At 40.8% G+C, this 13415-nt stretch overlaps 1 protein-coding gene across 1 annotated transcript in view; it reads right to left on the bottom strand.

The window, feature by feature from the left end:
* Positions 1–13415, bottom strand: part of hydin (HYDIN axonemal central pair apparatus protein) — a 59471-nt gene that overhangs the window by 17424 nt on the left and 28632 nt on the right. Inside the window, exons 23-42 of the mRNA XM_025056297.1 lie at positions 13256–13399; positions 12191–12283; positions 11862–12082; positions 8398–8575; positions 7414–7623; positions 6008–6391; positions 5751–5925; positions 5507–5622; positions 5166–5293; positions 3635–3771; positions 3404–3531; positions 2887–3000; positions 2082–2162; positions 1837–1986; positions 1463–1702; positions 1218–1344; positions 1021–1113; positions 754–918; positions 296–444; positions 130–204 (exon numbers count right to left, since the gene is read on the bottom strand). Of these exons, the coding sequence (XP_024912065.1) occupies positions 130–204; positions 296–444; positions 754–918; positions 1021–1113; positions 1218–1344; positions 1463–1702; positions 1837–1986; positions 2082–2162; positions 2887–3000; positions 3404–3531; positions 3635–3771; positions 5166–5293; positions 5507–5622; positions 5751–5925; positions 6008–6391; positions 7414–7623; positions 8398–8575; positions 11862–12082; positions 12191–12283; positions 13256–13399 (3108 nt within the window). The remainder of the gene's footprint in view (positions 1–129; positions 205–295; positions 445–753; positions 919–1020; positions 1114–1217; positions 1345–1462; positions 1703–1836; positions 1987–2081; positions 2163–2886; positions 3001–3403; positions 3532–3634; positions 3772–5165; positions 5294–5506; positions 5623–5750; positions 5926–6007; positions 6392–7413; positions 7624–8397; positions 8576–11861; positions 12083–12190; positions 12284–13255; positions 13400–13415) is intronic.

Below are 13415 nucleotides of genomic sequence, written 5' to 3'. Positions count from 1 at the left end.
ACCTACAAATTCAGCCCACTGGTACTTTTACTTGTAGACCACATATCGAAGTACATTTTGTACCTCACACCTGGAACCTCATGATACAGTATATTACAGTACGTTAATTGACTCACTCGCGAGTCTTACCTGAAATCTTTCCAACATGATATCAGCCAGTAGTTGAGTAGGTAAGAGATTATTGAGGTTCATCGCGTCTCCTCGCTGACAGAAAGAAAGAAAATGTTTCAATGTCAGATGTTAAAAATAAAAAAACTCAAACTTATTTAAGACAGTGAACATAGAGAAATTGTACCAGACAAAGGTCCAAGAACGAGCATTCCGGCTCCTGAGATTGAACGCTGCTCTCCTTGTCCTCCTCACTGTGTTTTCTAGAGTCGTCTAAAGTTTCCAGTATCGGAGGAGCCGTGCGAATTGAAGTAGGAACATCGGAACATGTGACTGCTGGTTTTAAGAAAAAAAAAATTATCGACAGTCTGCATTTACATCATTGACATTTGTGGTTTTAAGAAAGAAAATAATAATTATCAACAGTCTGCATTTACATCATTGACATTTACAAAGGAACACAGAAATATACAAGAACACTACAGCCAAAAAAACATCTTCACCGAACATCAGATAATCATCTGCATACAGCATTCTGTTGAAACTATTAGCGTATGCCGTCAAAGGTAATACTATTTTTTTCTTCTCCCTGTAGGGGTCACTACAGTACATCCTTTGTGAACTTTGTGGATCACGACGACTTACCGGCCTCTTTCTCGTAATACTGTGTCGCAGCCTGGTCAAGGAGTTTTTTTGCTGCCAGACTTGCTGGAGAGATTCCGTTTCTTAGCACATCTGTGACCACGGTGTCGAAATTCAGACACACCCCTTCGTAGTGATCGGCCAGAGCAGATGGAGTGCCGCTCTCATCTGGAAGAAAAAAAGTGTAGAAATAGAATTTTAAAAGGTTTTCACAGACACACCTTACTAAATCAACTCAATTCTTTCAAGAAACCTGTTATCGGACCTTACCTGTCATCGGACCGCCGTACAAAATAATAGCAGGGCCCCTGTGGTTGTGAGAGTCCAGTACCTGTGTCCCACTGTTTATCTCTGGAGTGAGTTCTGAAACGCATCCAAGAGACAGACGAGGACAGAACCAAGGCAAAGTTAAAACAAATTCAAAATAAAACGAGAGTAGAAATGATCCAGGTGGATAAAAAAATCACCTTCCTCCGTCAGGTTACAGCAATACTTGTCATAGTACTCCACCAGCTCTTTGGGGAGACTTTCTCCAGGTTCTCTGGTGGGCAGCAGTAGAACGTTGTCAGCGTAGCCCGGCATCATACGCAGGACCTGCAGAAGGTGACGATCAGAGGAGGTTAGCGACACAGCGGAAAGCCTTCTATAAACCAGATTTCTGAATCAGCAAAACAGAAAAACCAGAAGTTTGTTTGGTTTTGTGACTTTTTACCTTTTCCTCCTCCATGTACTGAGTGTCGAACTCCAGACAGAAGAACTCGATGGGAAAAGAGCACGGGTTCTTGACTATGACCTCGCCCTCGATGTCGGTGCTGGCAGGAAGACAGGGTTTCATCTCCAGGATCAGTGGGCAGAACTCGAGTTTTGGCTCCTCACTTTTACCCCAAGCGCTAATGATGACGTCTTTGCTGCTCTCTTTTACACTGATGATGATCTTCCTGTTGTAATCATCCTGCAGAGACATCAACAGCCATGTATTTCACAGTCTGACCACTGGGTGTCAGCCAATACAGGGCCAATTCCTCACTAAATTTGAAAAAATCTTGTTTTTTTTTTCTGTATCCCAAATACTGCAAGTCTTCTTACCTCTACTGTGGGAATGAACTTTATCTGGACATTGAGTCGTTCATCAGGATCCAAACTCCCAGAGTTGGGAATCACCTGAAATGCTGGTATCGTTGGCGGCTGCTCATCCAGCAGCTTTTTCCTCAGGTAAGGAGGCAGGAACTTATTGATCTGAGTGAAAGAAAGAGCAAACGACCACATATACATTGAATTTTTCTTTACCCAAAGATCAATATTAACAACCTTAAAAATGGAACAATTCTTACCTCTATTACAGGCCTCAAATCCTCAAATATGTTCCAGTAACAAGGCACAGGCTCCCGATTTGACAGCTGGATCATCTTCACCTGATGAGACGGATGTCATGAAGATTCAAGATTTTAAACATATATAAAAAAAATAATATATATATGTAAACTTATATGTACATATATTCACATATATGTAAATGTATGTAGACATATTTACATACTGTATATGTGTATATATGTATATAGAGATATATAAACATATATGTAAACGTATATGTACATATATGTGTATATATGTAAATACATATGGACATATATAAGTAAATACATATGTATATATTTACATATATGTATATGTTAACACACATATATGTGTATATGCACATATGTATGTATATACAGAAATATACACACAAATACTGTATGTAAATAATAGGGAAAATTACAATACATTGTTGAATCTTTTTTTTTTTTTTTTTTTAAGGAGAGCTCACGGTCATCCTGCTACTTTAGCAATAGCTGCAGCTTTTAGCTGAGGGGTGTTGACCACATCATTAACCTGATTTTGTAGCGAACCATCTCTACATGTCACCACAGCAGGCGGCGCGGCACAGAACGCTCTCATTAAGCATCCTCATTAGTCTGTACTGCACACGCTCAGTTATTACTGAGGGAGTATAAACAGACTTTGGACTTTCATTTACTCCCCCCTCCCCGTGTTTCTGTTCTGCTGTATGTCGATGACGCTCTGCTGTACCTAACTGATTTGATCAGATGTGTCAGACTGTGTAATATTGTTAGTATGTATTGGATGTGTAACCTGGCACATGCCACACTGCACAGGGTCAAAGTGCAGACTGTCAGAGGAGACGGTCACAGCCGGCATGGTCACCACTGCACAGAGCCGCAGATGCACCGTGGGACCACCAACCACCTGTGGACAAGACAAAGTGTCAACAACAGGTAACCTGCTAATTGGCAACTCTTTAAACTGTTACTGGTACAACAGTAATTAGTATTAATGTTCTTCATGATGACAAAGCAGAAAAATAAATTGTTAGAAATATTTGACTTTCTTTCATCTTGGTAATTGGCTTAGATGGTGCCAGTGTTTTTTTTTATACTTTTTTATACTCATTTTTTCATTTGTAATGTTAGATCTTAAATAAAATTATAAAAATTAATTTAAACTATTTTTCTGTGTGGCACAAATAAATACATTACAGTGAAAAGAAAAACTGACTAAAAAAAACCAAATATTTATACTAACAACGTATTAGAACATATAATAAATAATATGAATTTTTTACTGTATATATAACACTGTACAGATCTACCTGTATTGGTACGATGACACTTATCTCCCCCAGGGGGAGCTGAGCCTTCTTAGGATCAAACTTCACAGTGAAGGACAGTGACTGGCGACAGGGCATTTTAGTCACTCTGTCGAACTCTGCAGTGAAACCTAATAATAATAATAATAAAAAAAAACAAGTTCTATGATAAATTCTTTCACCTTCACGAACAAAAACTATTATTATTCAAAATGAAAGCTAAAGAACCACAACCTTTGCCGATAAGAGGTTTGAAATTGCCATAGAAGGACACAGGCACCAATCCGGTGTTGGTGATGTCAACGGTGTGAGTGTGAACCCTTCCCAGAATGACGTATCCAAAATCAAGGATGTAGTCTGGGAGAATAAACCTGTGAACAGAAGGGGACAGAGGAAACGATGGGTTGGACGATGAACAACAGTCGACATAAGATTCCTGATCCTAAAAACGGCTTTGCTGCGATACGACTAAAGTAGCCTCCGGATACAGAGCGTTCACACGGTTCTAGCGCAAAAAACCAACGTTTAAACAGAGCTGCTGAATACGACTCCTGTCCATGTAGTACATATGTCAGGCCTGTAGGTGGTGCTGTTAACCAAGCTACAATACATAACATACTAATGCTGGAAAAATTTGTAGCAGAAGTTCAGAAAATGAGAAAAAAAGCCCCAGAGCATGTGTAGCTTGAGAACCGTAAAGAAAGATAAGCACGACACGGCGGAGACGGCTAACTGTAGCACAGAAAAAAAAACATAGTTTCCGCCATTGTTATTGTGTGGGTTAGACCAGGGTTCCTGGTGTGTAAGAGGGTCACATGACGACAGAACCTGTCAAACCTCTCCACTCTGGAACTTGTATACGAAGAGTACACAGTTCTTCGCCGCAAAACTCCGTCTTCGTCAAAACGTAATGGAGGCTATAGCTTGGGGTCGATTGTTGTATCGTCGACAGAAGGTTTGGGGCAGCCAGTGGGCAGTGGCTCCAAACTGATCAAAATACGTTTGTCAAGTTGTTAAAAGTATAACAAGTGTTGTTTCCACCTTGGACATCAAACACGACGCGGGCGGTGAAGTCCTGCACTCTGCCAACACCGCAGAGTAAAAACAAACTTCAGTCATTAAAGAGAAGGACTCTTTGAAGTCCCAGAGTTCTCAGCTAAGGTCACCGCGTGAACCATCTGTTCGGACCATGTGAGCGGACAAACCGTGATTAAAAACCATTATTCTGAAGACATTCTGTCAGTGAAGAAAAAAAACATCTGAAAAGCTTCAAAGACTCTCCGGACTCTCGCTGTATTTTAGAAGATTAAGACATTTTTTCTAACGAGGGAGTTACATATTTTAACACGAGCTTTCACCAGACAATAACAAAAGATCAGAGCTGGGACCAGGAACCAGTCTGGGACCTGGATCTGGGACCTGTGATTAAAAGCAACAACAACCAAAATCTCCAACCTCTGAAATCAGCAGCATCTTTAAACTTTTTCTGGAGAAGTTTTTTTTTTCTTTCTTCCGCACTCTGGACCAAAGTCCAACAACAAAGTCATCGATTTAACATCAAAGCTCTGAGGAGTGTTTGATTTACTGTCCATGTACTTTCTACAAATTAATTTAGAGACAATCGCGGCAGTAATTGGTCGAGAGCACAGATCTGCAGCCAATCAGGAGGTCAACTATGACGTAACCATTCACACTCATGTTCACACCAAAAATTCCACAAGGATAAACATGTGTGTGTGTGTGTGTGTGAGTGTGTTGCACGTACTTGCTGAGTTTGTACCACTTCCTGCAGGAAGACCCTTCACCTCTGATCTCCAGCAGGCCTTTGGTCATGGCCAGAGCGTTTGCTTTGACCAGTAATCTCTCAATCTCCATGTGGAGGCGCTCTTCTTGCTAGAGGCAGGAAAAAAAACATACTGATAATTAAATATTTAAAACTAATGACGTAACAGATGTTTGTTTTTTTTACTTTAAACATGTATGTAATATTTTTCTTAAATATATAATTTATCTGAAATACTGCCCCCTGTTGGGGATCTCTGCATTAGCAGATTCCGAACTGTTTTTTTTTTTTTTTTAATGTCTGTTTTTTCCCTGGTTACTGACTGTTAGTAAGAAGGTGATCGGTGATCCATCACTCTCTGACCCACGGATTGGATCTCTGGCTTCTTTTGACGCCAAAAATGCTCTGGCCTCCGTGAGCAAATCCTCGTAGGACTCATCTGCAGAGAGCAAGACACAGAAACTCTACAAAAACTTGAACCACAAGAGTCTGTTGACGGCACAGATTCAAACCAGCAACCGCCCACTCACGACTAAACCACTTTTACTTGTATCCGTCTGTTCTCACCAAATTTCCGAGGCAGGTTGAGCAGGACCCGTGGGAAAACTCCCTCCCCGGTCACGGTGATGTCCTGAGGAGGCAGGAACGCCACCTGCAGGGTGATCTGTTTCTCAAAAACCTCCGGGAGACCAGGGATGTAGAGGACTCGCAGCGTTTGTTCAGAACCGGCCTCGATGTAGCCCTGACAAAAACACAGAGACACCGTTTGAACACCTCGCCGACACTGAGAGGTGACCTTTGACCCTTGACTCGGACATTCGTACCATTCTGGGGATGACCATGGGTTGACCGGGTCTGATCTCCCGCACGTCGTCCTTCGGTGCTTCCACTGCTGGCTCCTTGAACTCCTGCGACTTTTCTCTCTCTACTTCCTCTCGTTCTTTTTCTTCTCCTTCTCCTTCTTCACGCTCCCTTTCTTCCTCGGGGGACTTCTCCTGATCCACATCTTCACTGGCGTCGTCGTTCACCGCGCCCTCTTCCTTTCCCTCTTCCTTTCCCTCTTCTTCTTCTTCTTCTTCCTCCTCCTCTGCCTCACTCTTCTCCTCTTCCTCCTCCTCTTCTACCGGTAGCTGCAGGATTTCAAATGTGAACCCAACTCTGCCGGTATTTCTGAGGACCACCTTGGCCTCCCCCTGGTGATCGAACAGCTGAAAGCCGCAGAAAAAGAGACGTCAGTTAGCGGACGGCGTCCCTCACATGGTCAACTGTGCGAAGTGTCGAATAAAACTGAGATGTTGATAATATTTATTCATTTATTTATCTGAACAAACATACTGCATACAATCCCCTGGTTATTCAAATAATAAAACGAGCTACAATGCTGCCATCTAGTGGCTTTCCCTTTCACATACAGACGTTTTTCTCCAAAACTATTTTTTAGGACAAACTTAAACACACATCATTTAGCGAAACCCAGGCATTGTGTTATCAGGTTTTCATTATCGGAGGAAAAACCGTTAGCAATTCTTACATAATTATGCTAATATCGGGCTGATAATATTGGTCGGCCAATATTATCGGACATCCTATCCGTGTGCTATGTTTATTCCACTGTTTGGGTACTGTATTTCTTTGACTTATCATTTGTAAGTATCCAAAATAATAGTCAACAATTGTCATATTTACAGGTCGTCGCTGCAGCAAAAGTTACGAACATCACATATATTTAATCCAAACTCTTTATTTACGTTAAAGTGTTAAAGAGTGCGTGATTCTGGAGGAGAGAGAAAAAGAGGAGAAATGACACAGGAGTAAGAACAGAGCTGCAGAGGAAGGTGAGAAGAATGTTCTGCTGAATGGCCTGTTTCACCCAAATGAAAAATCAATACGTTCTGCTTTTGAATATTAATGATAACTGCTGTGAATGGGCTGCATCTTTAAAGAGGCGGGAGGAAAAAAACTCAATGAAAAATGTCCTCTGTGTGAAAAAAATATATCTCTTAATAATATTCATGTTATGTTTTTTCTTCTTTTACAATTTGTCGATTCAATTTAATTCTGTAAAAGTATGAATGAAAGAAGGTTTTTTTTTGTTTTTTTCAAATTACTCTCCTGAGATCAAGTGTCAGAAATTGATGAAGGAAATAATAAGAAATGAGAAGCTAAAAAAAACAAAAAAAAACCCCACCACAGCCTTCCTACAGACTGACTGGGCAGGGAGACACCGTACCAGCAGGCCAAAATCGATGTGGGTGGGGTCCAGGCTGTAGCTGCTTCCGGATGCTTCTCCGCTCAGCTGGACGTCATACCTGGGCCCCCCGTCGACGTGGCACTGGGCGACCACCTCGCTGCTGATGTGTCCGTGGCCACAGAAGGAGACGGAGACCAGCTGGTTCTCCCCAGGCTGGAGGTGACCGTGCATCGGCAGGACGTCGAACACCTACAGACCCACGGAGATCAGGACGACAGTGAAGTCCATTATCTGACACTGGTCTTTTACATCAGGGTTTCACAACCTCTGGTCCGTAGATAATTTGGTACCGGGCTGCAGTGGGACACAGTTTATTTTTTTAATTTTTACTAATTATCTTTACTTGGTACTGGCTGACTGGTCCTTGGTAAAAAAAATTTTTTTTAATTAAAACAGTGTTGGGGACTGACATTTTGACATTTGACCTTTAACCTCATCCTTTATATTGCTCTAGTTTTTATTTGACTTCCTTGTAAACGGTATCTATTTTATATTCTATAGTTTATCTCTGCTGAAGTCAGCTTCATATTGGTAATCATGGCGATCGTTTTTCCACGTCAATGTCCGACCAAATTAATGAACTGGGACAGGATTTATGGACAATCGTGTGATGTCATGTTTATATAATTAGCATAGCAAAATAGCCGGGATGAGCATTTTCCGAAACTAAACCGACTTCAACAGAGGAGCGAGTTTTTTTGGTTTAATGAGCTGAAAATTTACATACATGTAGACAGTGAGAACGGAGGATAGACTGATTGATTGACTGATTTATTGATTGATTTTTGTCAAATCATGTCAGTGAGATGGAATAACAGGAAGTGTTTCTTGCTCCACCCTTTCTCCCAAGATTATTATCAGGAAAATTCTGTTCAGATTAAACCTCGTCCAATCAAATGCCACCCCACCTCCCCCACATGAGACATTCACTGACCCTCTCAGAGGTGTCTCAGCTCTGCCTACCTCCTCCACCTGCACCGAGGAGACCCTCTCACACTGGTCACTGGGCCTGGATGGAAACGCAGGTGAAAAAGCGGCTGAAGAGTCTCCAGGAAAGACCCGGTCATCTTCAACGTCAGTGTCTGGACTCTTCTGCTGCCCCTCCTCCTCCTCCTCCTCCTCTGGGTCCAAAACTGTCTCTCTGTGAAGGCAAAGGTAAAGAAAAGAAAAAAGTTAAACACTCAATCAAGTAAACAGGCTAAAAAAATTAACTTAAATTTCCTAACATGAAGAAACGCAAAGAATGAAAACAAAACAAAACGAAACAGAAAAAAAAGGTTCTCAACAGCGCCCCCTCTTCTTCCCCCCAAAGATAAAACAGAAGAAAAAGGTTCTCAGCAGCCCCCTCTTCTTCCCCCCAAAGAAATCAGACGCTCAATTTTTCTGTCCGTTCTTCTCCCTGCGTCCCTCTGGGATCTCACTGGGTTTATCCATCACGTTAATTAAACTGTGTTCTCTAATTAAGAGGCATTTTAATAGGCAAGTAGCAGGAAACAGGTTGGGATGGATCGCAAGGAACAAGTGCTGAACAAACATGGAGGAGAATGAGAGAGATTTAAGGAGATGGACCGGTGGAGATCTGCAGTAAATCACTGAATACTGGTGTGTGTGTGTGTGTGTGTGTGTGTGTGTGTGTTCATGAGAGGCATGTCAACATTAAAGTGCACCTACACATTCATCAGTGAGCACCGGGAACACTTCAGCACTGGTGTGTCAGCGTCTAAGTTTATTCAAAGGAGAAGCCACCAGCAGGGGGCACTGTTGTATGGTCCATTGGGCAGCATGACCACGGCTGTTCTACTGGGGGACAAGTTTGTCTCCAGCTCGGCCTTGGAATTTCTAATTAGCCAGTCTAGTGCATGGATCTAAGGGTGACCAGACTCCGTAGGTGAACGTTTTCAGAGAAGCTTTGGTTCGAGTTCGTAGAGTTTGTCAGGGTTGATTAAAAAAAAGAAAAAAAAAGCCTCATGTGGCAAAAAGCAATTTTGGAAAAAAAAAAGTGGGTACACAAAGTAAGAATTTAAAAAAAGCCAGTGATGCAGACAGAGGATCAGATGGTGAGACAGCAGATGCTGACTCTGCGAGAGCTCAGCCTGTCAGGAAATCATTCTGTGACATTTTCATATCTGTCTCTGTCTCTGTCTTCGTCTCTGTCTCCGTCTCCTCTTTTCTTCATGTAACTGTGACTGCTTTAACAAAAACTGACTCGTCAATCCCTTTATATTAATATATATACATATATATGTATATTTAAATACATACATATACATGTACATAATGGATATGTATGTTTATATATGTATGTATATACATATATGTAGATATATATGTATATTTAAATACATACATATATACAAATACATGCACATATTGTCTATGTATGTATATACTGTATACATATGTGTAGATATATATGTATATTTACATACATATACTTGCACATATATGTATGCTTATATATGTATGTGTAGATATACATGTATATTTACATGCATAAATGTATATACATATAGATGCATATATATTTACACATACTGTATATGTATGTATATACTGTATACATATGTGTAGATATACAAGTATACTTACATACATATACATGCACATATATGTATGCTTATATATGAATATATGTGTAGATACATATGTATATTTACATACATATCCATGCACATATATGTATGCTTATATATGTGCATACATATATATGTAGATATTTGTATATTTACATGCATAAATGTATATACATATAGATGCATATATATTTACACATGTCTATATATGTATGTACTATATATGTACATATAAATATATATGTATATATGTATATGTATATGACAGGTAGGGTGTACATGTTGCATCACTACTTCCTTTACCTTAGATCCTGGCTTTCTTCCATGTTGGTGTTTAAGACACAGAGAAAGTGTTAAATGATTTTTATTGCCCCCAGGGTAAAATCCATTTTCACAGCCCCTCCCCTCTGCCCTGCTCTCTGTTTTACAGTGAATGTGCTTCAACACTGGGCCTTAACGCCGGCTGTTTTTTGTTTTGTTTTTTGGTCCTGGGTATTTTTGAGGTTGCGTTACTGCCTCCTTAGAAGTTGATCAGCAAAACTGCTTTGATCCTTCACACGTGAATGGCTGTGTGCACACATGTCATCAGAGAGCGCCTTTGATGGACGGTGACATCACACCTCACGCTCAACAGATTGGACCACATCAGCTGCTGTCACTGACACAGACGCGCGCTGTACATTCAAATGACCAAAGGATGGCAGTAGTGGGACATAAAGCGACTGGCTGTTTCAAAAGAGGACTCCAAAATGTGGAGCGCAATCCCTCTGGGGTCCACCGCGATACAGCAGAATGCTACAAAAATATTTGACCTTTTTTTTATTTTTTTTTGGCAAATAAGCCTGATTACAACGACCTGTTTGTTATTCTGAGCCATAGGTGGCAGTAATGCAAATAAAAGTCTGTTTTCCAGTTACACAGATGACACAGGGAAAGTACTGAGTGACGTCGTTGTTATTTTTATCCCACAATTTGGAGAAGTTTGGATAAGATCACGGCCGGGTGCAAATTTTTCAGGTGCAAAGTTTTCTTATCGCTGCAGTATTCTGGTATTTTTTTCACTACTGCCAACGAGATAGCGTTAGCTATGCGGCTACAGACCAGCAATGTAGCCAGTCAACACCGGCTCAGACCTCAGGGGTCGGAGCTAAAACGTCAGAGTAGACTTCAAATGTTGGATATAATATCTGGGAATATTACTTTCCTGTAAATACTGCTCAGGAATATTTGCCTTGTTCGCTGTAACTTCATATTTTTGTTTTGTTTTTTTTTTTCATTGTAATTGTCATCCCTGAATCGAGCAGCTGATTCTCTCCTCCTCCTTCTTTCTTTTAACATCTGAGTTTATCTTTTAGTTTATGTTTGGAGGTTTTTTTTGGCAGCAGTTGAAGCTCCATCTGAGGGAATTAACTTATTTCTGTTTACTCTTTATCTAAGACCCTCAGGGACTTTTTGGAACCTGAGAGATTTTTTTACCTTATATTTCAATATAGATTTAAAGTCTCTGTTCAATTACACTGGTACATTACAGCAGTTTTACAGGTTGTTGTTTGTTTTGTTTTTTTGTTTTTTTTCAGCCTGAGACAAAAGAGCACAGAGCAGAGTTGGCTCCATTAAAATCTCTCTCTAAAGACACTGGTGTAATTACTGATAGTGATGTAATTAGCTCAACATGGCTGGAGAGAGCAGCGTCTGTGAGCAAAGAAAGAGGAACTTTAGCGGGTGAGTGCACAGAGTGAGGTCTTCATTTAATTAGCCAGATGGCCTGGGAGACGGGTCGTTAGGACGGAGGAGGGGAGTGGAGGAGGGGGGAGGAAGAATGTGTATATGTACGTGTGTATGTGAATGTGAGACCTGCTGCTGCAGCGACTCCGCCTCCTCAGGAACGTCCAGTGGTAGGACACGGGCAGCTTGGAACAGTTGGTCATGGTGATGACCCTCTGAGCCTCCGTGTAGTTGAACACGCAGCCAAAGTCCACTCTGCTGGTGGAGAAGTGGAGGTTGGGGAAGTGGACCTCGGCGTGCAGTTCCACCACGTCCTGATGGGGGTGCCCCAGGTACGACACCCTGAGAGACTAAAGGAAAAACAAAAAGGAGAAAAATCAAGATTTGATTCACCTGCAAATAAAATAAAAACGTAACCAATGACGTAAAATATTTGACAAGATCAGCATCAGTTTTACCTCATCAAATGTTCGTGACAGCTGATCCAGAGAGTCTCCTGGATCGAAGCAGATCCACAAACCCACCTCTTGTCCGTCCCCCAAAACCAAAGACTGGAAAACAAAACAAAAAAAATTTAATAAATAAATTAAAAACTTTCAGGATTAACATTTTGTGTCTTTTTATATCTCCCATTCTAAACAGTAGAACCAGGTCCATAATCATAGGACGGTTCTGAGTTTGAACCCTTTTTTTTTGAGGGGTTCCAAACATTCTGAGCTTCCTTCACTCCTGTGACAATGGCAGTGCTGCCGGAGGCTGAGAATGGTTTTCATTGTGAATTCAGAAACTCCATTTCAATAATACCTTAAGACGCGCGGCGTGGAGGAAGTTGAACGAGCGGAAAAGATCGGAATGAAGAATTTGGAGAAAAGGCTCCGAGCGTTTGTTCGTCGTCTGTTTCTCGTCACATGGTGAAACGAGGACAGTGTTTGTCTGATCTGTATCTCTGTGTCCTTCACCAACTTAGGATTCTCCAACATTTATGAGAAAGAAAAGCCACTATGAGATTCTTAAAAAAAATTTTTTTTTCACTTCTCCCGTTGTCACTGAAAGACAGACATTCATGTTTCTTAACATTACGAGGGACACAAATATTTTTCCCTAAATGTTAGGATTTGATATTTAATTTTTTAATTTATTTATTTTCATCGTTAACTCAATAACAAAAATATCAATGCATCAAAATATCGCGATACTTCGATTCACGATGCCATATTGATATTCTACAGCACTGTATCGGTTTTTTTAAGTAACAATTAACAGTCAAATATTCATCCAAATATTCATGGGTTCATTTTTTTTTTTTTTAAATTTCCTCTCTACAGTTGCCCCACGATTAAATAGTTAAAAAAAAAAAAATCTCAATATATCGATGTGCTTATGGTATCGAAGAATATCGCAATGTATCGTATCGTGATACATACTGTATCGCCAGGTTCTTGCCAATACAAATAAAAAACAAACATTTGTCCAGTTTATGTGTTTGTTTCTGTTGGATGTGACACCCAGTTTTACGGCGGTACCTTAGCACTGACGCAGGTCTGTGGTTCTGGAGCCTCACTCAGGGAGAACGGTTCTCCTACGGAGAGCTTCACGGAGACGGAGAGCGACGAAATGTTCTTCAACAGGAGTTTCTCAAACATGGGCCTCAGACCCTGTCCTGGGACCTGTGTGGAAAAAAAA

This window comes from Cynoglossus semilaevis, chromosome 6 (assembly GCF_000523025.1).
Source record: "Cynoglossus semilaevis isolate Cse_v1.0 chromosome 6, Cse_v1.0, whole genome shotgun sequence".
NCBI lineage: Eukaryota > Metazoa > Chordata > Actinopteri > Pleuronectiformes > Cynoglossidae > Cynoglossus > Cynoglossus semilaevis.
Note: the sequence above shows the minus strand (reverse complement) of the source record. Positions and strands in the feature narration are given on the sequence as shown.